The 22,840-nt window shown below is 36.4% G+C and overlaps 1 protein-coding gene across 1 annotated transcript in view; it reads right to left on the bottom strand.

Annotated features, from left to right (window-relative positions):
• The window catches only part of APOB (apolipoprotein B), a 38,152-nt gene that overhangs the window by 5,639 nt on the left and 9,673 nt on the right, over positions 1-22,840 (bottom strand). The window contains exons 10-26 of the mRNA XM_065055783.1: positions 21,821-22,048; positions 21,533-21,650; positions 21,263-21,409; positions 19,998-20,209; positions 19,403-19,640; positions 18,686-18,862; positions 18,200-18,391; positions 17,255-17,422; positions 15,845-16,056; positions 14,908-15,090; positions 14,560-14,681; positions 13,730-13,940; positions 12,165-12,340; positions 11,843-12,030; positions 11,450-11,595; positions 8,696-9,072; positions 286-7,866 (exon numbers count right to left, since the gene is read on the bottom strand). Coding sequence (XP_064911855.1) covers positions 286-7,866; positions 8,696-9,072; positions 11,450-11,595; positions 11,843-12,030; positions 12,165-12,340; positions 13,730-13,940; positions 14,560-14,681; positions 14,908-15,090; positions 15,845-16,056; positions 17,255-17,422; positions 18,200-18,391; positions 18,686-18,862; positions 19,403-19,640; positions 19,998-20,209; positions 21,263-21,409; positions 21,533-21,650; positions 21,821-22,048 — 10,676 coding nt within the window. The remainder of the gene's footprint in view (positions 1-285; positions 7,867-8,695; positions 9,073-11,449; positions 11,596-11,842; positions 12,031-12,164; positions 12,341-13,729; positions 13,941-14,559; positions 14,682-14,907; positions 15,091-15,844; positions 16,057-17,254; positions 17,423-18,199; positions 18,392-18,685; positions 18,863-19,402; positions 19,641-19,997; positions 20,210-21,262; positions 21,410-21,532; positions 21,651-21,820; positions 22,049-22,840) is intronic.

The raw sequence follows: 22,840 nt of genomic DNA, 5'->3' as shown, positions 1-22,840 counted from the left end.
GTTGTTCACAATTTAAAGTATGAAGCTGCCACAAAGAAAAGAGATCTTTTACATTTTTTTCACACTGTGCCATTAGTCATACATATGCCTGGTCAGTAGCCTTCAGGGTGACTGATAGAGACTCTGAGAATAATTTATGAAAAAATGCTGATGATGATAAAAGAAGCATAATAAAACACTAATGCTAAATAGAGAGCAACACCTTCATATGCATAGTTCTGAAAGAAATAAATCTGAAAAAAACCAGTATATAGTATTGTGGCATATAAAATTTTAAGGTCTTACCACTCAAGTCATATTCCAGGAACTGCAATGTTGAGCTGCAGGTAGAGTCAATGGACTGTTCAAAAGAGTCCTTTTTGTTTGTTAAGTCTGTCTTCCAGGTGGCATTGTACAAAGGTGAAGCAACTTTGAAAGATCCACTCAAGGCACCAAATGATGGGATGTAAATTCCAGCAGGCAAGGACATTTTGAGAGGGGGGATCTCAATTTTCTGTTCAGGAATTGTAACAGTAGGCAGATCAAAATCTGCAATCTTATTGGCTACTTCATCCAGATCTACATGGAAACTGCCAAGAGAAATAGTCTTTGGAACAGTGAATTGAGACACAGTTATTTGGTATTCAGGTATCGTCACCTCAAAATACGGTATTTTATATTCTTCTAATGTAATATAATTAGCTCCTACATCCACTTTGGGGAATCTTAGCTTCGGCAGTGTGGGTAAATTGACATCAAATGGCATTGTGTTTAGTGTCTGTGGAATTTTTATGTTGCGCAAGTCAATGGTGTATGCTGGGACCTGGAGAGTGGTGAAAGGAACTCTGAACTCTGGAGTGCTGAGAACAGGACTTGGAGCCTTTAGATGTAACTCAGGAATACTGAGAGTGAAGCCGTCGGTCAGTTTATTCACAGGTATGGGGAAAAAGTAACCATCGTCACTCTTCGTGTACACGAGGGATGCTGAACCATTTAAGTACTGTTTTCTGTCAGCACTGGTCGTGACGTCTAGCTTCAAGATATCCCATAAGCTCTTCTCAGAAATGGGACACTTTAGCTTTTTGAGGAAGTCCATGTATCCTTCTAAAGATCCAGAAATATCAAACTTTGCCTTTGACTTTTCATTTGATAACTGCATATCATGACTGAGGGATAATGAATGAATTTGGCCTTCACCCTTCCAGCCAACTTTCTGGTTTGCAGCACTGATTTTCACTATGACAAATTGATTAACTGAGGCTATGTCCAGGAAGGAATTTGGCTGCGTGGCTTGAATTCGAAGATCTGCTGATATAGCCCAAGGAGCCAGCTCAAAGGTTGCTTTGCATCTCTGAGCCCCTGTTGTTGTGAAAAGAGGTGTATATCGTGCATAATTCTTCCCGTTGTGCTCCCAGACTGCATAAACACGACGGGTAGATGCTTCAACTGCAAGTATTTCTTTCATTTCACTGTTCCAGAGTCCATCCACTTTGGAGTGGGCATCAAGCTTGAGAGATGACCGTGCTCCATTAGCATTCAGATAGCTGTGTGCCTCATGGTCTAGACTTCCAGAAAATGCATTTCCAGTGAAAAATTCTCCATCAATATCTCCAATTGTAGAAGTTTCTACTGATATATAAGATGTAAGGCTCTCTAAAGCAAGTTTGTGAGCAATTCGCCCCTTAACGCTGGTGCTATATTTAGTAGTATTAAAATCATACATTAATTTTAGCCCTGAGGAAAGAGTGGGTTTAGACTTAGTATTTCCAGAAAGTTCCTGGCTGAAATTCAATTTTAAAACTGGTGTGTTGATTTCTACATTTGTTGCCACTGAAGCTTCCAGGTTCTTCTTCGTGAGACTAAGAGTGCTGTCATGATTTCCTCCCAGAAATTTGCTATTATTCAGGGACAATGCTGTGGCCAGCTTCAACCCCCTTTTTCTTGTCAAACTTGTTGAACCATCCAGCTTAAATTGCAGTGCATCAATGACAGAAGAGGATGAGACAGTGAGATGCCCAGCAATATCTGACTGATTAAATAGCCCAGCATTTGCAGTCAAAGTGATCACACTGGATTTAAATGAGAAGTCGTAAGTAATGTTTCCCATGGCAGGAATTAAGATGTGGTTTGACGGGCTGTTGATTCTGAATCTAGGAAGCTTTAGAGTGCGTAGATCCTGTGGAACATGAAGGACTGGAAGCTCCAGAGAAGGTAAGACTAGTGTGTAAGACGGCACTGAAAAGCCAATAAATGGGACTGTGAATCCTGTTGTGCTTATTTCTTTTGGGAGCATGTAACCAAAGGCTGGCAGCTCAGCAGTAAAAGGAGAAACATCAATATTCACAATTGGAATGGTGTATCCTGGAATCTTGAAGGTCCGTGGTAGTTTGTTCAGTGATGTCTGTATTTTGTACTTGTCAAATTTTGTTTTGGCTTCATTATATGACTTTGTGAGAAAATCTAAAGCGGTGTTTCTTCCTCTCTCAAAATACTTGTTGAAGAAAATGATATATTTATTAAGTACTTCATGCACTGTTGCTAAAGGAAGTGGGATTACATGCATGTCTTTGTTTTTGTCATACTGAGCATTCAAATTTAAATCAAAGGATTGTCTTGTTGTCTTCAATAAATCCTTCAGGCCTCCATGTTCCCACAGTGAATAATCTTTCAGCTGAGGAGTTTTGATTCCAGTGTAGGGAATCTGAAGCTGAGGAATGGTTAGAGGAATACTTAGGAAGTCCAGGTTGGCATCTCCATTCATTTCGACATGAGCCTCAATTTTGTCATCATTGTTGCCAGCAGACATATTATGGGAATATCTGTACTGATTGAACCTGCCAGTAGTTTGCCAGCTGACATGCTGAACAGAGGAACTCAGTGCAAAACCATAGTTATTCAGGAAGTCAATTTTGCCAGTCAGTTTCATTGGGAAGCTGATTTTCACATTTCCATCATTGTTTGTTAACAGACGAATTTCAAAAGGCTGTGCCAAGAATGAAACCTCATTATTTACAGTTCCAGTAATCCGTCCATTGAGTCGAGCATTGTGGGAGCCTGTTAATTCTACTTTCATTCCTCCAAGCTGTCCTGCACCTTTCACATTCAGAACACTACGTCCCACACGCGGTGACTCAATTTCAGACAGAAGCTGAAGTGTTGCATAATTTAGGAAACCACATTCATACCTCACAGCTTGGTTGACTTTCAGGTACTTATCATTTATTCTGTTGTCAGCAGAAAATGTCATAATGGCGCCCTCAACCCTGAAAGTGGCATGTGAATCATGAGTGCCTTCATCAGAGAAGCTAGGAGAAACCCATTTCCAGTTTCCTTTACCAGTGGAGGTAAATGATATGTGTCCTGCTTCTATCTCTGTTGTCACGTTGTTGACCAGATCAGCCTGGCTGGAGAAATCAGCTTGTGGAATACTCAGTCTGTGGGAATATGATGTTCCACTCTGCATCCAAATTTTTCTTTGCAGCTTGACCAGTAAATTATTCTGTAGTGTTATTGAATTTTTCTTTGTATAAAAGTTTGCTCTAGTTTCAGCTTCACCTTCTACTGAAGTTCCTAAAAATATCACTTCATTGGTGTGATCAACTTTAAGGAACCTGTGGTTGACTTTCATGGAATTTTTAAGGTTCAGCTGCTTCATTTCAGGGGCCAAGAGACGTGAATCTGCGATAACACTGAAATCTAAGAAGTCTAATTTGGATGTTGCTTGAGCTGAAATGGAGGTCACAAATTCTGGACTGTTTGCAGATGTTGTAGTATTATGAACTCCAGCTTGTGTAGACAGTGTAAAGAATGGAGAGGTGACTCTGAAAGCACCGGACAATTTGCCAAATGTAGGGACAGTCACAGTATGTGGGATATGTGGGAGCTGGAACTCTGGTATCTTCAGGTCAGCAATCTGGAAGTCATTTAGACTGAGCTTTGGAACCAATAATTCTGGTATTTGAAACTGAGGCATTTGTATTTCTGGAAAAGAAATGTCAGAAAAGGGCATATCTCTCATCTTCATATCTTTAAAATACAAATCAATTGCTGGCACCTGAAATTCACCAGACATGAGTTTGTCTATTGTTTTCACAATCTGGAGTTTAATCTCATTCAAGTCAATTGTATAGGAAGGAACTTTAAAGGTATTTAGAACTGTAAATTCTGGGGTAGTAAATTTCATTGATAGTTTCATGTCCTTTAGTCTCTTAATATTTATCTCATAGGAGGGAATATGCAGATCAGTCAATGGAACAATGAAGTCTGGTGTTCGAAATGTTGCTTCCCGAAGACTTCGGAGACTAACTTCAAAGGCAGGTATAGTGACTATAACAGCTCTGATTTCAGGGACTGTAAATCCTGTTTCAACAAACTGGTTTAAATTTTCAGCCCAATTTTTTAGATCATACTTTTCAGCCAAAGCAATGATTTTCTTAAAAGCTATGTTCCACTGGTCAGAAATGTAAATGACAACCGAATTGTAGAACTGGCTTATCTTCTGAAGACACCACTGGAACTCCTGGGAAATATCCAATTCAGAAATCCTCTCTCGCAGGTCTTCCAGATGTTCATTTACCTTGGTCTTGAGATTAGCAAATGTTGTTGAGTTTATGAGCTCCTTGAACCAGTTAATTATTGCAGCAAGCTTGGTGTCCTTTAGTTGTTCCATGTATTTTGAAATCACAGCTCTGAAATCTCTCAAATACTGTTTCAGTGCTTCTGCCTTCTGTGGAAGCTCTAGATTTCTAAGTTCCTCATTTATTTTCTGGGTCACTTCTCGGATTTTTTTATTTGTGTCATCAACAAATTGGTTATAGTCAAAAGACTTGAGCTTTTTTATAACCATATCAAGGAACTTGTTCACTTCCTTTATCATCATTTCATAATCAAAGTTCTGCACTTTCTTGACAGCATCATCAATAAAAACAACAACTTTATCAAAGCAGGACTTCACATCAATATTTTTCAGGTAGACGATCAGTTTCTGGGCAGTTTCTTTTATTCTGTACTGGTTAAACAGTTCTATAATTCTGTCCATTAAAAAAAAAATCTGCTTATCTATTTCATATTTTACAATCAATTTGTGTATATGACCTCGGAAAGCACTGATCTTCTCAGAGACTTCATACTCCTCCATCAAATTTAGAATAAAGTCTTTGATTTGTTCAAGAACTACGTTAATTTTTTCAATTGGTAATGAACGCTTCAATTTTTCCAAAACTTCTTTAGTATCAAACATTTTAATCTGCTGTTTCAGATTTTCTGCAATGTGTCTGACATCAATATTCTGAATCTGAACCTTCAGTTGCTCTAGGTTTTCCTGTATCCTAGCTGTAATCCGGTACTCATCATCTACATTTTTAATCCAAGCCAAAGTGCTGCTTCCAATTTTGCTAGGATAATACTGGCGAAAAAAAATTTGCAATTTTTGAATTGTGTCAAGTACAGTCATTCTTATTTTATATTTGTTATCTAGAGCTGTCACTTTTTCAACTATTTGGTCAAGAAGCTGTGCAAGAAGTGTTTTAAGGTCATATTGCTCATAATGATCTTTGATGTATTGCTCAATTTGTATCAGATAGACCTGCAGCTGAGACAGTATTTCTTGAAGATTGCCCATGGCTTTTTCCAGCATAATTTGGAGATCATCAGATGTTATTCTGTAGTCCTTTGTAAAAGCAACCAGATTATTTTTCATGCTGCTAACTCTGCCTTTCATATCTAATTTGTCCATGTAATCATTGATGTGCTGTGGGAGTTTATCCAAAGTTGCCTTGTATTTTCTCATTTGTTGTTCTATGTTAATGTTTTTCAGGTAACTCTGTACAGCCTGCAGTGTGGATAGAATGGTGCCCCTGATTCGCTCAAAGTACACTGGCAAATGTTCCAAGAATGGTAGGTAAATGATATGCATGTCTTTATTTTTGTCATATTTCACAAAGCCAGAGATGCTGAACTCTTGAGGCTCTGACACGCTGCCCCTGAGGCCCAACGCATCAATTAAATTAACTTGTCCAGGTGTGAATGGTAGAGTTACTGATGTATCCATTACAGAGAAATCTGCCAAAGCTTTTCCACTAAGTTCCACACCGGTCTTTTCTCCATCATTATAAACACTGAGATCTTGAGAATATACGTTATTGTTTAGCTGACTTTTCAATTTCCAAGCACTTGACTGCTCTGATGGAGTGAAAAGCATATGAACTTTGCTATCAAGCAGGGTAGTGTATTTTCCCCTGGATGTCAAACTATGGCTACTAGATCCTCTGTAATCATGGGAGAAAGTGAAAGCAAGAGGCTCTGCTTCAAACAGGAATTTGCTGTAGAGGTCTCCGGTGTGTTCACCCATAGCGATCAGCTTTCCATTACCGTTGGTATGAATGTCAGCAGTGATAGCAAAGGGGGCCATAGTGGAACGGAGAGTATTGCTGAACCGGAGATATTTGGAATCACAGTTTGTGTTCATAGTAAGTGAGGAAGCAAGTCCTGCCACATTCAGACTGACTCTGTGACTCACTGCTGCACCTTGAACATTTGCGACTGTATCTGTTTTAAAGTTTACAACTAGATATTCAGATGTAATGGTGTAGGTATGCCTTATTTCATCTGCTCCATAGGCTGCTCTAATGTTGCCACCCAAGTTCAGCTTCAGAGGCTCGAGTTGAAGTTCTGCTTTGTTGGAAACTTCTGTTTTGGTGTATTTCATATTATTGCTCAGTTTAGCTGTAAGTGAGCTAGGCTGCAGTTGTAGGTCAAAAACGTGCTTGTGGAACTTGTCAAAGCTGAAGCTGTTGTCCAACTTTGAAGAAAATGTTAGGGATAAGCCAGGAATATTCAAGTCATTTGTGTACTCCAGCTTAATCTCTTTGAATGACCCTTGCAAATTATTGGAAAACTTGAGTCCTTCTCTATTAACTCTGAAGTTTAAAACATGTTTGTTGTCCATACCCAGAACTGTACTCTGATATTCACTTCCCAGCGTTATTTCTGCTAGGCTTACTCTTCCACCTAGATTGAATTTGGCATTGTTTTTACCATAGCGCCCAGAAGAGGACAGTGACATGGAGCCTCCAGCAGTATCAAGTTTAGCATTCATTTCACTCTGCATTGTCAATGGACTAAACTGCACATTTGTGGTTGCGCTGCTGGCGAGACCATACTGATTCACATTGAGTGATGACTTATGTGCAGCTCGATTCCTTTGATCACTCAGAGAGATATCAGTGTTGAAAACAAGGTCCTGGGAATTGAGAGAACCTGCAAACAAGGCATAACACTGGGTTTGCTTGTAAGTGGCTTGGTACTCAGATCGAAGTGCTGCCATCTTCTTTGACAAAATTAATTCAAGCTTATTGACACCTGCAATATGTCGATACCTCCCATTTGTTTCAGATGTAATTTTCAGCTGGCTGTTCTCGTACTTCAGTGAAGCTGTGTTCTTTAACAGTCCACTTTGTATATCAGAAACTGAAGTAATGGAAAACAAATCATCACTGTATCTGCCAGATATCTGATTGGTAGCCTGAAGGTAAGAAGAATCCAACTTCAGATTTGATTTTCCTTCTAGAATCCGTCTCTTTTCATTGTATGAGCTTGACAGAGTGTAAATGCTTCTTGCAAAGACAGAAGCCACTTCCAGCTGTCCTTCCATCTTGACATTATTGATATTCACGTTGTTTGTCTTTTCAGAAACAATATCACCGGAAAGTGAAAGCTGAGGACCCAGAGTACTGGATGCCATAAGTGATAAAGTGTAGTTTGCAACAGAACTAGGTTCATTACTTTTTGTCCTGGCCAGCTTAAAAACTGATGTTAAGAGTCTGTGCTTCAGGTGATTTTCATATGCACAGGTGAATCCATTTCTACTATATGATGCTTCTCCAGAACCTGAAATAGGAAAAGGAGACAAAAGAAAATGGTGTAATTTATACCATTTTGTCTTAAGTCTGATGCCACTAAGCTTTGATGTTACTGCTTGAATTGTAATTACTGATATTATACCATTTTGCTTTAAAGACCCAAGTGTTTCAGTAAATCTTGAATATTTCTATAAATATAGCTATTATTTTGATATTTAGGGCTAAAGTTTTGAACTATAACTAAATTAAATCTCTACAGTACTCTACTAAATATACTTATGTGAAATTACATGAAGTTCTTTAATTATTTAAACTTAAATTGAGAATGTGGACTCTCAAGAATAACCCGTATCTAACATTCCCCCTTTTTAATGTTTTCTTCATTGTGCTTAATTTATGGTTGGGAGATTAGAAGGGACTGAATTTAGTTTGTTCTTTTGCAATTTTAGAACTCAAACTGCAATTTGAGAGGAACTAACTTAAAAATACCAGTTTAATAAACTGTGGTCATACCTACACATTCACCTGCACATTTGATTTTGAAAACACTCGATTTGTCAGATACACAGGTGTTTATAGAATCATGCCTTTAGTTTTGAAGGGCTTTTTATCCACTAGGGAAACTCTAAGAAAATGTGGACTTTAAAAGTCTTTATTGAATTACTCTGACTTTACCTTTAGTGCCTGAATAAGCAGATTCACATACTATATTTAAAAACAAAGCAAAAGTGATTTGAATGTATATAGCAGTTTTTTTAAATAAACAACAGGAAAATCAATGTGCTATACCCAATACATGGAAAATAATGTCATTAAAATAGTTTTGCTGAAATTGCAGTATTAGCACACATTTTTACCTTTCACACTGTAGGAAAGTAGCTCAAAAACGGAGTCAGTGTTCATGGCATATGTAGTTCTTACACTGGATGCTTTGTCTGTGGTGCTGTTAGCCAAGGTGTACGCTGCTGTCCAGTTGTAATAGTTGCTGTACACATTTGCAGAGAGCTCTAATGCGCCAAATAAAGGCACACGAACAGGGTAGAATTCTGGAATAGTAAATGTCGGGATTCTGTATTCCTGAGATGGCACACTTATTCCCATTGATTCCATTACCAGAGGAGGTGTTTTAACAGTCTGTGGCACCCTTATGTCACGGGATGATCTTCCACCAAATGGCAACGGGATATTAATTAGAAAACTGTTTTTATTTAAGCTGTATCTGATCCGGCCTTCACTAGAAAATAAAAGTGGTTCTGTTAGAAACTGGAAGTCCAGGAAGCATATACAGAAATTTCCATGAATCCTACTATTCCCATGATACTGATCTTACATGTTTATATCAATGTCCTGACTTTGGGTTTAGAAAGAAATGTGATGATCATATATTATTATTAGCATTTTTTAAGCACTCATCTATCAGAATTTACCAAAAGCACTTTTGAGATCAGTGAATGCTATCAATGTTTTTTCCCCTTATTTCCTAACTGGGGAGACTCACAGGTCACGTAGTCCAGAAACTCATTCTTTCTGTAAGACCTCATATTAGTATTCAAAGGTTCCTGATTCTTTGTTCAGAGCTTAACTAACTTTAGCTCACAGGTGGAGAGTGCCATTCAAGGGCTAAACACACAACTGTTAGGAATTTTGCATTTGTTTTTCTACTCTGAGAATACAAATCTGCTTTAAGAACATTAATGAAAGGATATGTTGGCATGAAAATGATCCTCAAAATAAAGGAATTTGAATGAAAATAGCTGACATACAGGAAAAAAATCCTCCAAAACTACTGCCACACTTGTGCAATGTGGCATGCTGAGTACCACAAAAAGGCAATTATATTCTTCCTTAAAAAAGTGACGTATTCTTATAGAAATGCATTAAAGGTCTTATTAGCATTAGAAGTTGTAAGAACCTAAACTATAATTAATTTATCTTTCTGATTATAAGCATTTCCAAAGCTTCATCCAGATATTCAACACTTACTTTATTCTGAATAAAAAGAAATTAAAATCTAACCATTTGACCAGGAGCTAGGACTGGAAAAAATGGATCATCAGCTGAAAAGCTTGTGGGGAAAAAGTGCAATTACAAAAAGGCAAAACAGGAGGAAACTCGGCCTTAATTTGTTCATGAACAATAAGCTGGCAAAGATGCTCCTCTTGTTTGCCTAACTGGTCTTTTATATTACAAAATCTTTTTTTTTTTTTTTTTTTTTTTTTTTTACGGTTAGATCTACAGCTTAAAATGAAAATTAAGGAAATATTATTGTAATTTTTTTCCTCTACTTCAAGTGGCTAAAAAAGCAACATCACAGAGCAGTAAAAATTCCTATTATTATAATGTGCACTGCTGATAAGAATATAGGAGAAAATTCATTTCTTCCTTGCTTATACTTAGTTTAGTAACACAATGGAAGTAATAGAGATGTGTGTCATTAGCATACAGTTTTGTATTACCACAGTGAAAGATAGCACATGGAAAAACAGCACTAAGAGACACAAAATGCAAGATTGTTCTCCATCTGTTTCTGTAATCCAATCTTATGCTAGCTTCTGTTGTCCTTTACATTTATTTCAACCATCAATATTTCCCCAGCTCATGGGAAAACTATACAGACATGTTTCTATTTATCACAGTGGTGGCTGTGGTTGTATTCTGAAGATACTACCAAGCAATATTGTTCCTTGAATTCTTACACACAAGCAGAGCAGCAATGTGATATGAACACTAAATGGTAAGAACAATATGTGTTACAAACTGTAATGAGAGCAAATCCTGGCAGGTGCATGAGCATTTTGAAGTCTAGATCCACTCTGGGGCTGACATACAGTCTAACTTCCAAGAAACAGAAGAAATATACTATTTATCTGCCTTCCAGTCTCTCCTTTTGTTTGCCAAACCCCACCTTCTAGAATTTTTTAACATATTGGATGATTTCTATCAAATGTGACAGAAGGGTAAAAGCCTCAAGGGTAATTGCATTCATTCAAGTTTTGTGAAACTTTCTATAAGTAGAGGAGATGGGCCGAAACTAGTGCAAGCATTGAGTCCATACGTGTATAACAGTGGCACGTGTTGCCTCTGAGCAAGTGGAAGATGAAGTCAGACCCCGTGGAGAAGTCAGGGTGCTGTTAATATATTTGTGGAGATCAACCAGTATGTGTTGGGGCATGGGAAAAACTGTCCAACAGGACTGCACAGGAAAAACTAGAAATATTAAGGTTATGGCCAAAGACAAGGGGTCTGTAGGGGTTTAGGACACAAAATTATGGGAAGCCTGGCTTCATGATTTCTGTGGCTTAGAGTAAGGATTGTGGAATGCTGTATTTTTGTTTGGTTTTCATTACTATATAACTCAATACTTCAGGATGTGTTCACATACTGCAGGTGTGAATGCTATAAACTCAAATATGTATTAAAGACGTGCATCATTTCCTCCACATAGTTTAATCTCTCTGGTCTTAATATTCTTTGTTATGATTCCAATTTTATGCTAATATTTAAAGCAACTCCCGTTGTTTTATAAAACAAAGTACACTAAAATAACACAACAATATGAACAAATATCTATTTTCAGTTTCCTGTGTGACTATCCTCATTTCTCTCCTTACCTTTTCAGGAAAAGTTCTTCAGGAATGGTGATAACAGGCAGGCTAATTTTCTGAATGTTCAGTTCCTGAAGTCCACTTAGTTTGTCTTGCAGAATCTGGGCATAAGGAACATCTTTTGATGCCTTTTGCAGCCAGGTGTTGGTTGCCTGAAATGAGGAGACACGTTTTTCAAAGTAAACAACAAGTTTCAGCACTTCCCAGTCAGTTATCTGAAAGCCATTGTAACTATCCATATACTGAGCCCAAGGCATTTGATAAAGTTGGAAATATACATCCTGTTCAACCTGATGAGTACTTTTACACATATTTCCTGTTTTGGCTTTCATGGGGGAGGCAAGAATTCACCAGGGCTATGTGGTCAAACTGTAATATCTACCATAAGTTGAAACATACCACAATAAATTGTGACACAATATGTCGCAGTGTCATATCTGTATGAGCCACTTTCCGATCCAGCAGTTCATTGGCATGTTTCTCTAAAGTTTTTGGGTAGTCTGAAAAGTCAACTGGGAAGCCAGAAGACATTTTTTTCACAGCAGCACTGGCACCTGAATTCCACTCTAGCTCAACTTTCTCAGAATCTGAAAATCAAAAATTTAAAAGCAAATGGTAGGATTAGTAATAATCGTAGTCTATTTAAGGATATACTATAAACTAATGTAACAAGATGTTTAAATGCATAGGTTGTACATGTAGATAATATTTTCGTCCTTACCATATCTGAAAATAACTCTTTCTGAAACTGAGTTTCCGTGAATTGTTGCAGCTGAGCTCATCTGAAGATATCCTTTGGCTGGTGAATAATGAACCAGTACTTCAGTTTTAAGTTCAGTTTGCAGGCGAGGAATAGAAATGGTGCCTCCTAACATTGCCTCTTCCATTCCAGCATATCTGTGAAAGCAAAAAGTAAATGTGTGGGGGTTTTTTGTTTGTTTGTTTGGGTTTTTTGTTTGGTTTGGTTTGGTTTTTGTTTGTTTGTTTAGGTATTTTTAATAAAGAAAAATAATTAAAAAACCCATTTTTCTCTACTTTTTCACTTATGTTTCAGGAGCAATTTGAGCATTTAAATCTATAGTAAAAGAATAATAGGTGTTACAAAAAATAAATTGAATCAAACTTGTAAACTCTATTTCAATTCAATGAATGTTTTCAGCTTCTGTTAGTTACTTTGGGAAATCTATGATAAATTATTATAATGCTGCTGTGCATATACACAGAATAATAATTCTGTATTAATTTCATAACACTGAAATGGATGGAAATATGTACCTGTCTTGCTAAAGTTGTACCTGGACCAAATTCTGAACTTTTTACTCAAGCTCAATTGTCTACTAAGGGTACAGACTGTGGCCATGAATCACACAGAAACAAAACACTTGACAAAATATATTATGCCACTGGGCTTAATTTTCCTCTATTCACATTTATTTTATATCTCTGTAACTTTGTTGACTTGAGCAAACTTCTACTATTATGTTAGTGCAAATGAAAGGGAATTGAGGTCCCTGACATCTGTCCAAAGCTCCCACTGATATCAGAGGCAATTCTGCATGAACAGCAAAGACAAAGACTCCCCAGGGCACCATCAAGATCACAGAATTCCATGGAAGATTGAGGTTTATTAAAGAATGTGATCAGCTCATTTCACTATGGGCTTGTGAGGCAGACAATTTTAGAAACCCTGGCAGGCTGAACATTTTTGTTAGCTCCCCTGTAGATGTTCCCGGAAATATTCTCATCATGAAGCGTGGGAATTTTTACAGGAAGCTCTCAGTTATTTTTGATTTTGTTGCTTATTGAGTGCCATTAGACTTCTTCATGGGGAGATGTAATAACTTTTTTTAGAGCCAAACATATCCAGTAAAAGATAATACCTCTCTGAACAAACCTTGCCTTGTTTATATCCTTGGATTATCACACCTGCAATAACACTAGTACAATGTCATTCTTGTAGTTGTACATGTGCAAACATGGGAGAACTAGCTCAAAGAAACTGTAATGCAAATTTTTTATATATATATATATATATATATATATATATATATATATATATATGCATATAGTAGGAAAGATCAGTTGGTGTATTAGATGTATGTATTTGATGTATACATGATGGATTACAAATAAAATACTTCAAGGGTTTTTAAAGAGAGTTTTAATGATAAGTGTATGTGTCTCTCTATATAAGTAATTTCTCAAAAATCAGATGAAATTTTCCAAAGTATTCTGCCTTTAGATATGCTGTTCAAATATAAAAGTCTAAGTGGTTTTCTGTGTTACCTTATCTGACCAGTAAGAGTAACTTCAGAAATCTTCTTGTTGTTAAAGTCCAAGATAATGGTATATGCTTTCTTCCCAGGAATGGATTCATCAGTAATTCTGAAGTTTGTACCAAAGTCAACATCAACACGTGGAATCTGGACATCACTGGTCAAAATTTTTCTGTCTCTGTTGTACCTCAATGTCAATGTGGCCTCATGCTGCTTTACACCTGGAAGATATAATGTAATACGGTTATTTGCAACTATGGAATCTGTTTGGACATTTTTTAAAAGGAGAATAAAAAAAGGATCGACTGGAAATTATATCACCCTGAAGATCTAATATAACTTTTGATGAGCCTGAATCAAAAACTGGGTCATCTTCTCCTCATCTTCGAAACACAACATGGTCTAATCCACTTAATCCTGTCACTAGTTTTGTTACGTAAACTTGCCATCTCACAGGTTCTCCCTTAGATGCTAAAGAAGTTCTTCTCAGTTTGTGTACTTTACTTCCAGATTTGATCAGAAATTATATTTTTCTCTTGCCCGTATAGAAGCCACCAACTTGTCTTCCTTGCTTCCATTCACCAACATCACGCTTTTATTTAAATCAAGGGGAAGCATTTTGGGGATATGAAATCAGTCTCTGATCATGAAAGTCTTGCACTGTGATTGCACACATGAAATGAAATGCTAGTTACAGTATTGGCCTGTTTTCATCTGAAAATTGCATCCTATTTTATACTGTAAAGAATTCTATTATGATTTATTCATATAAATCTTTTTTCCATTAAACGACACAGTTCAAAACTGAGCTAATCCATACTGCTTTTTTCAGACTCTTACCTTCTGCCTGTATAGCAAACTCTAAGGTGTCTATCAGGTCATTTCCTTCTCTCTGCAGGCCGTAGTTTGCACTTGCAGAGTATTCCTTCACTTCACCTGTGGACACTATTTCAACTTCATATCTAAAGGAGTAAACAAATGTATTTCAAATAACTATTTTGTGTATGACCACAAACAAAATAAATCATACAGTTCTCAATAGCTCTCTTACTGAGCTTCTCCTGCTAGCCTGTTTTTAGAGATTTTTAAAGGCAAGATTTGTGTGAGAGGGTTCTGTAGATACCACGTCCTAGGAGGGAAAGTTAGTTAACATAAAAGAAAAACATAGTTAAAGCTGATATGACTTACCTCGATTCTCCAGTCAAGGGATAATATGGAGCTGCCTCCATGGCACTGGCATTAGAGTACAATAATTTGGTGCAGAAATTTAGACCAGGAATGAAAGGCTTGCAAGAAGTCCAGGTTTCTTGGTTCTCAGTCAGAGATGGAATCTCTTCAGTTTTGGCTGGAGACACCAAATGTAGCGTATTGCTGAAATTAAAAAAATGAGCCATTTATTACCAGGACTTGTTTCAGACATTGTCCTATTAAGGTTATTTTCTGAATAAAAATCACTTGTTAAGGTAGGGGCTTAATGAAACAACATTAGATGGCTAAATGATGGTGGTTTACTATTGTTAAGTACAGGGTGTTTCAAAAAGATGGACCCAATTGAGAGGCGTTTGGGATGAATTCAGCTATCATCTAGATGTTGTCCATACAGCAGGCAGAGGGAATGTAGAGTGTTTATAAGAAGGTTACTAAAACTTGGTAACTCATTAAACTGTTTGTAAATTTTTGTGTAATTATAACATGTTACCATAGTGAAATTTGGTCCACCTTTTTGAAACACCCTGTATTATTACTGATAATTATAATTGTCTGTATTGAGCCATTTACCGTCTCTAAAATTAGTGTTAAGTAGTTCATTTAAACTCAATCAAAAAATAGACATTGCTACTAAAATATTTTTTCCATGAAAGAAAACTAAATAACGGTAAGAGTCTTGTTGAAAATTTCAGAAACTAGCAATAAATTTAATAATCTATAAGCCATAGATTGCAGTCACCACATATCTGGGCTATTTGCTTATCTAACGGAAGACATCACAGTTTTATGATGTCTAGGATTTTTCTGAAATGAAAATTTCTCTGTGCCTCCCTTAGCCTCTCAATTCCATCACAATAAAAAGCAAGAAGAGAAGTAAAGAACATAGCCTTGAAAGTTCTAAGTCAGTTCTCATTACCTGATACTGAGAAGCTTTGTTGGAGTCTTCGGAGCAGGAATGCTGAGTTTCAGCTGTCCAGCTTTCATACTAACATGTGCTTCAATTCCAGACTCATGGAATACATTCGAATTCATCTCCACACCACTTCTGGCAAATTCAGGCATGTTTATTCCCAGGTGTGTTACAAACTCAATTGCCACTGAAGGTTTAGCAACGAGTTCTGCTTGCATCTAGTTTATAAAAATAAAATGGTGTATTTATTTGCCCAATGCATATCTTACTGGTTTTATGAAACAAATGTAATATTCTTGATAACCTATAGGTAAGTTTTATACAATTGTTTTTGCTATTCAAAAAATTTGATTTCCAAGTCACATAAGCAGAGGGACCACATAAGCGGTAACTATAATGTAACAGCAACAGTAAGATGATAACACCAAGGAACCATATCTACTTAATGTAAAAATATTCATGCTTCAGGAAGATTTTGTACATGGAGCTATTTGCATGTATTTTTAAATCTGAAGACAAGAGCCAGTTTTCCATTGTAAAAGAAAAAAAAAAAAAAAAGCAGTTTTCAAAAACAATGAGCAAACTATTCAACAAAAAAATAAATGGATCCAAGATTTTAATGTTTCTAAACAGAAAACAGATTATTTCCAAGCTTTTGTTTTGGCCATTAAAGAAAGAAGGGACAGAATGCAAAATTCTCAAAAATATTCCAAAGGGAACTAAGAGACAACCAGTACTAAATTAGAGGGCTCATTTTTTTTACTTGTACTTAAATCATGCGTATGGTAGAAAATTAAAGCTTAGGCGAACTGAAACTATCGAGAAGTGACTAAATTAGAATAAAATAGTTATTAAAATGGTTAAAAACATAAATATTTTATTTTTTTATTTTTATTTTTTTACTGTCATCAGGTAATTAGTTTTGTCACATGCTCTTTAATTGTTATGATTTTAAAATGTTTCCTTTTAGATCAAAAAATGTTTCATTTAACACAATTTTCAATATTTCTTTTAGCCAAAAATTAAAATTCTCATTTTCAATTGGCCACATCATTTTTTATAATTAACTGTTTGGTTTGAACAGCAAATGCATATGCTGTAACTTTTGTATTATTCTCATTTGAGAGCAGGGAGAGAAAAATAAATAGAGATTAAAATGATTATTTTTGAAAAGGTGATTAAAATACTTCTAATTAATAAATTTTATTATGTCTCATACATCATTCATTGTATGTATTACTGCTTTAATGTAAATGTTATCCACAAGTTAACTGGAGACCTCTAATAAGTAAGTGTTTTTTTTCATTTCAAGAGTATTTTGTAGTCTTTGAAATTCTTCTGGTGTTACAGTTTTATCCCTAAATGAGATTGTAGATTACTAGGAGGAGGAAATTGTAGATAGCTGTTGAGACTTACACTTTTTTGATGAAGCTTCACAGCTACTTTGGCCCCAGGCGTTGCTATTCCAGACAAAGCAAACTTCAGTTGCAAACCTGCTCCAGTTGGGAGTTCAAACTCATTGTCCATGAATATATAGTGGACAAATAAATCCCTGTCAACACCTTTGGAGATGGCTTGTGCAATCTGTGAATAAAACAAGGACATGAACTCCAACGAATCTACTTTGGAATACGTACATTTTGTACTTTAAAAATTGACCATGGAATGATTGTAACTGTATAATCCAAAAATTAATTTCGTATAAAGTATAGAATCTAGTTTCTAGGGATTCCTTGCTTCAAAACATTTATTAAAGACTGTTTACCAAAATCTCAGCTTTAAACAAATACTAGATTTTATCACCTGCCTCGATACACAAAGATCACTTACCTTGACATACACATACAAAGGTGAATTGGTTTGTATGTAACACTCTGGTTTCGCCAAAGTCAACGGCAAAGCATTTTTTCACTCCAGTGAAAGAAGGGGTTTGCCACATATTCCAAAACTGTGCTGCATCCTATTTGCTCTTAACATGACAAATTACTGCCTAATTTTAATATATATTTTCATAACTGGAAATTTAATAGTATAACATAATGGCCAACACTAAGATTTTAGGTATCGTTCCAGTGGATATCTCAGTCATACAATAAGATCTGAACCTTCCCTTTTTCCTTCCTCTCACCCATCTTCCAGGAGGACTCCACCTGGTTATTGAGGAGTCTTTGTGGGTTTCTCAGAGTACTAAACTGGACTTAACTTGGATATTTTGTTTTAAATAATTGTATTTTCATGCTGGTATCAAATATCCATTCTTTACATAATAGAGGAACACAACATAAATCTTAAAATAATCTTGTAGAAGAAACAAGCAACAAGAACAATTTCATAATACACATCAGTGCATCAGAAACATACCATTTCAGGAACAGTCTGAAGAGTTTTAACACTCTTTAAAATAATGCTTCCAAGAAATTTGAAATCATTGAGTTTCATGTACCCAAGTTCTTCTCCCAAGATTCTCAGATATGCTCTTCCTTCAGGAGCTTCTTTGCTGCCCAATTCTTTTACCAATTTTTCAAGGTTATGCATTATTCCTTTCATGAGATCCTGAAAAATCAGTCAGAAAGTAGTAAAACAGATTTATGAGAAATCTCTAAGATCATATCTCTAGAACAGTTATCTAGTGAATGTCTGCTAATCTGCACGTGCACTTCTTAGAGTTTTATGTCCAAAGGCTCCTCCCAAATATGATTAAGAAAAAAAAAGTTAAATATCATTAAGGATTTCTATTTCAGCTTACTAGAAGAGGAGAAGGATCACATACAAAAAAGAGGGAAGTGCTGTAACTATTGTATAAAGACAGGAATGCTGTGCTGTGCAGAGAATGTTTTCTAGCCATACCTGATCCTGTTTGCCATCTGGGGAGTAACCAAAATAGCCAAAAAGCGCCTTGGAAACCTGCTCCGGCACTCTGCCATCAACCCAGTACATGGCCTTGCTTGCGGTGTCTGGGAAAAATCCATTCTCTCCAAACAAAGCTTCCAGTGTTGGTTCAAACCCCTTTCCATCCAAGCCAAACTGAAACGAACAGGACAATGCAAGAACTGAGACAATTTCTCCACTTCTTTGGAGCTTTACAACAAAGACTTTCTGAGGAACAAGCAATGCATTCAAGTGCATCTTACAAGTCTCTGATTCTTATGGGAAGATAAGAAATACTAGGTCTTACGATTTATTTTTTCTCAGTGGTGAGATCCACACAAAAAACCTTCACACATGCTGTATCTCACTTAAAACCTACTTCAGGGTGCCAGTAATGATTTATTAGCATGAAGTCAATTTGTTACAGATGGGTTCATTTTACCCTAGCTGAGGCCTTTAGTAACTCCAACAGGGTTGGTTGTCCATTGAGTCAGTGGCAAGGGACATCACATAACGGATGGCTTGCTCTAAAGTCCATTGAGATCAAATGAAAGTCCCCTTGTAAGCATAATGATCTTTAGATTTCTCCCAAAGCGTACAGAAACAATGCATTGTTAGGAGAAAGTTGTCATAAGAAAGCAGAAATGAGAACAAAAACAGCTGAATACCAGCAAAAGTTTTTTATAACTTTTTTACCTCAAAGATATCTCTTGGGCCAAGTCCGTATGCATTCAGGGTGGTTTTTAGCATAGTCTCTTTAGGAACATAGCTGTTTGGATCAAATACCACATTTCCCTCTACTTTGGCAGAGATAGGATGAAGTCCAGGTAGAGAAACTCTCTTGGAAATCTGATAATTTCGTGAGAATTTTCTGAAGTCTTCAGCTGATGGAATTTGGTTTCCTTTCAGAGCTTCTTCAACTCGGCTTTTTAGGCTAGGAAAGAGGACAGCAATGCAAATATGACTAGTATAAATTCCAAAAACTCATTTAGTCTTAGATGCGGGAATTCTTGTGTCACTTGCAGACATTCAGACAACAACGGTGATTGTAAATGGGTAGGTCTCTGCACATCTTAACAGTAAAAATAATACTTAACAGAAAGACTAAACTGGCACTGCTCTAACAAAGCCACAGATTTACTCAGGTGATGCATTTGTTAAAAAAAAAGAAAACACAAGCAAAAAATCAAACCAAAACAAAAAGCAAAAAATGCACCGCTAAATAACTACCACTGCAATTATGGTTAGAACTTTGTTCTTCCTAGACCAATATATAACTAAATTTACTCACTCTTCAATGCCTACTTCTTCAGAGTCTAGGATGTTGGCAGTGTGTGAGGCAACAAAGCTTTTCACTTGCTCGTTCTTCTCCTTTGTGAGGACTCTCAAAATCTTTGCGAGATCACTTGCGGAAGGATCTTTCATCAGCATGAGATAGGCTGCTAGACGTTTATCTGTAGGAGAATCCCCTTCCTGGAATGCTTTCAGAAGTGCTGAACGGTCCTATTTAGAGAAAGTTCACCCTGATTAGCAGACTAGTAGATGATATTGCTAAACTCTTTTGGGAATATAGAGGGTGAAATAATTTTAGGATGTATTCCTATACCTTATTTCTATAACTGTCTTAAAATGTTTCATTAAAGTTCATTCAATAAAGTTTATATTGACAGAAAATGTCATAGAGATTATGGTTTTATTAAAACTGGTTTCCTTATCCTGTAACTGGCAGGTTACTTTTTAATTTAGAATACCGAGTTTTGATTGGTGGGAATTAGAAGTGTTCTGGTCTCCAGACAAAAACTCAGATTTTGGAAAAAAAATCATTTGATTTAGGAAAACTAGGTGATTGAAATATTCTTCTGCAGGAAAATTAAAAACATAGTTTGAAAATAAATAATTATTTTTAAAAAATTAAATGCTTTAAATTAAACTGAATCTGAGGACATGAGTTCCAGGTGTTTCCAGGCTTCCAGACTCATTGAGCCTTGTCTGGAAAAATAAAGCATGTCTCTTAGAGGAGAAACTCATTGGTATTGAAATTATTTCATTATACTACGCTAAAGTGCTCTGCATAATGACATCTATTCTGTAAGATGCGCTTTAATATCATTGTAATGTAATCATAAATCTAGCCAGTACCATTAATAACAATGACAACAAAATGCCAACATGAAATAGGGAACTGATTTTTGTCTCAGTTAAATCCATTTAAATCTGGAGTAATTTGTTAGTTAAAACCACTCTGAAATAAGTAGAACTCCATTTCAGACACTCTGACAGGAACAGATCCAAACTTCCCATTTAAACTGAGACTTTCTGTACAAAGAAACTGCATCTCAAAGGAGCAACACCCATGAAGTCAGAAGTCTGCAGGTCTTCTCAGATATATGTACGGAAACTGAACTAACGAAAGGATTTTTAAAAACGCTGAAGAGAGCTAAAAGGGAGACAGCAAAACTATGAAATAATGGGAATATTTTCACAAATTCAGGAACGTCTGTGAACAGTCAAGGTGACCTGAAGACAGTTTGTCCTGGTTCTTGTGACCTAATTTACCTCTTCAGTAACAGTCATTTTCCTGAATGCCTGGATGGCTGCTTTCTGAACTGAAAGTGATGCAGCTTCATTTCTGATACATGTCTTAAGAAAAGATTTCAGGCTGGGTTTAGCTTTCTCCATGACGGCACCCATGTTTCCAATAGCCTGTCAGTTATGAAAACACAGAAAGATGATACACATTTTTTTCTCCACCAAGAAAAGTAGAGTAGTTTATGTGCCACAATTTAAAATAATAGCCTGCATAGGGAAAGAGGTAAATAAATATACCCGAAGTGTGAGGTATGTGAGCTCATCTTCTCCAGAACAATCAGTGTCGAGCAGTGATACCATGAAGTCTGCAACATCTGTTATTTCCTCTGTCACAATCTTCTTCTCATTGTAGAACCTAAAGAAGTAAGCACAATAGAAGCAAAAGGTGAAAATGGGAAATATCTATTTATTTTTTAATCCCAAAGAGAAAATTCATGAGAATAACAAAAAACCCTCAAAAAGCAACCACCTCTAAGCATGTTTTCTTGAGGTACTTTTGTACAATTACATGTTACCATTACTCACTTAGTAACAGAATGACTCAAGCCATAAAAAGAAGCTCTACTTGGCTGATACTGGGCCATGTTAAGAATTTCCCGTATTGTTTCTGGAGTTGGAGAAGGCAATAGTGCCAGGGTATATGTCACCAGGTCTACCACAAGAGGATTCACATTTCCAGTCCTCAGTATTTGAAGGACTGCACCATAGCACTCCGGAGTCCCGCACTGAGTCAGTGCCTGAACTGTGATGGAACTGAAAGGAAAAGAGAAGACTTTGATTAGTTAATTTCCTGTTTGCAGTTATTACTGCATGTTACATGTTTGAAATAAATATTTGCCAGGTTTATGAAGGTGTTTTAATAACAATATATCCTTATGCATGCCTGGAAGCAAATCACACAATTATTTACAAAAAATAAGCCTCTTAGTTTTACAATTTATACTAATAACTTGATTAGCTATGAACCACAAGAAAGTATTAATATACTATAATCACACAGACATATCATTTTTCTCCACAACAGTCTTTCCCACAACTTGGAAGTATTATAATATATTTAACCAGAATGAGGCTATAGTCCCACTTCAGATTGAGGACATAAAGTATGTGTAAGTTGACTCAGCTCCAGCTGGGACAGAAGTGTAACGGTATGGAGTAGATGGCAGGGTCAGACCAAAGAATTGTGCCCTTCCATGTCTCCAGAAATCTCTTTCAAAACTGTGTTCTTTGCTGTAAGTCAGACTTGGAAGTTTGGATTTACAGTCATTGTCCTTGAGCAAAACTGTGTGAAATATATTTGGCTATAATAACATATCCACAGGATTTTGTCTGGCAAACACACTTGGGCTGGTGGTGGGGAGAAAAACTCTTTGCTGGGCTGGGTTATACTCTAATTCACAGTTCAGCTCAGCTTCCCCAATAAGTTTGGAAGGCTTGCTGGGAGAATGATCAAAACAATATTACTTCTTCATAAAGGCTAGAACTTTCAGACCTATTTCAATTCTTACATTGTTTTCATATATTTAATGTTCACGTTCCAGTTAA

This window comes from Columba livia, chromosome 3, assembly GCF_036013475.1.
Source record: "Columba livia isolate bColLiv1 breed racing homer chromosome 3, bColLiv1.pat.W.v2, whole genome shotgun sequence".
Classification (NCBI taxonomy): Eukaryota; Metazoa; Chordata; class Aves; order Columbiformes; family Columbidae; genus Columba; species Columba livia.
Note: the sequence above shows the minus strand (reverse complement) of the source record. Positions and strands in the feature narration are given on the sequence as shown.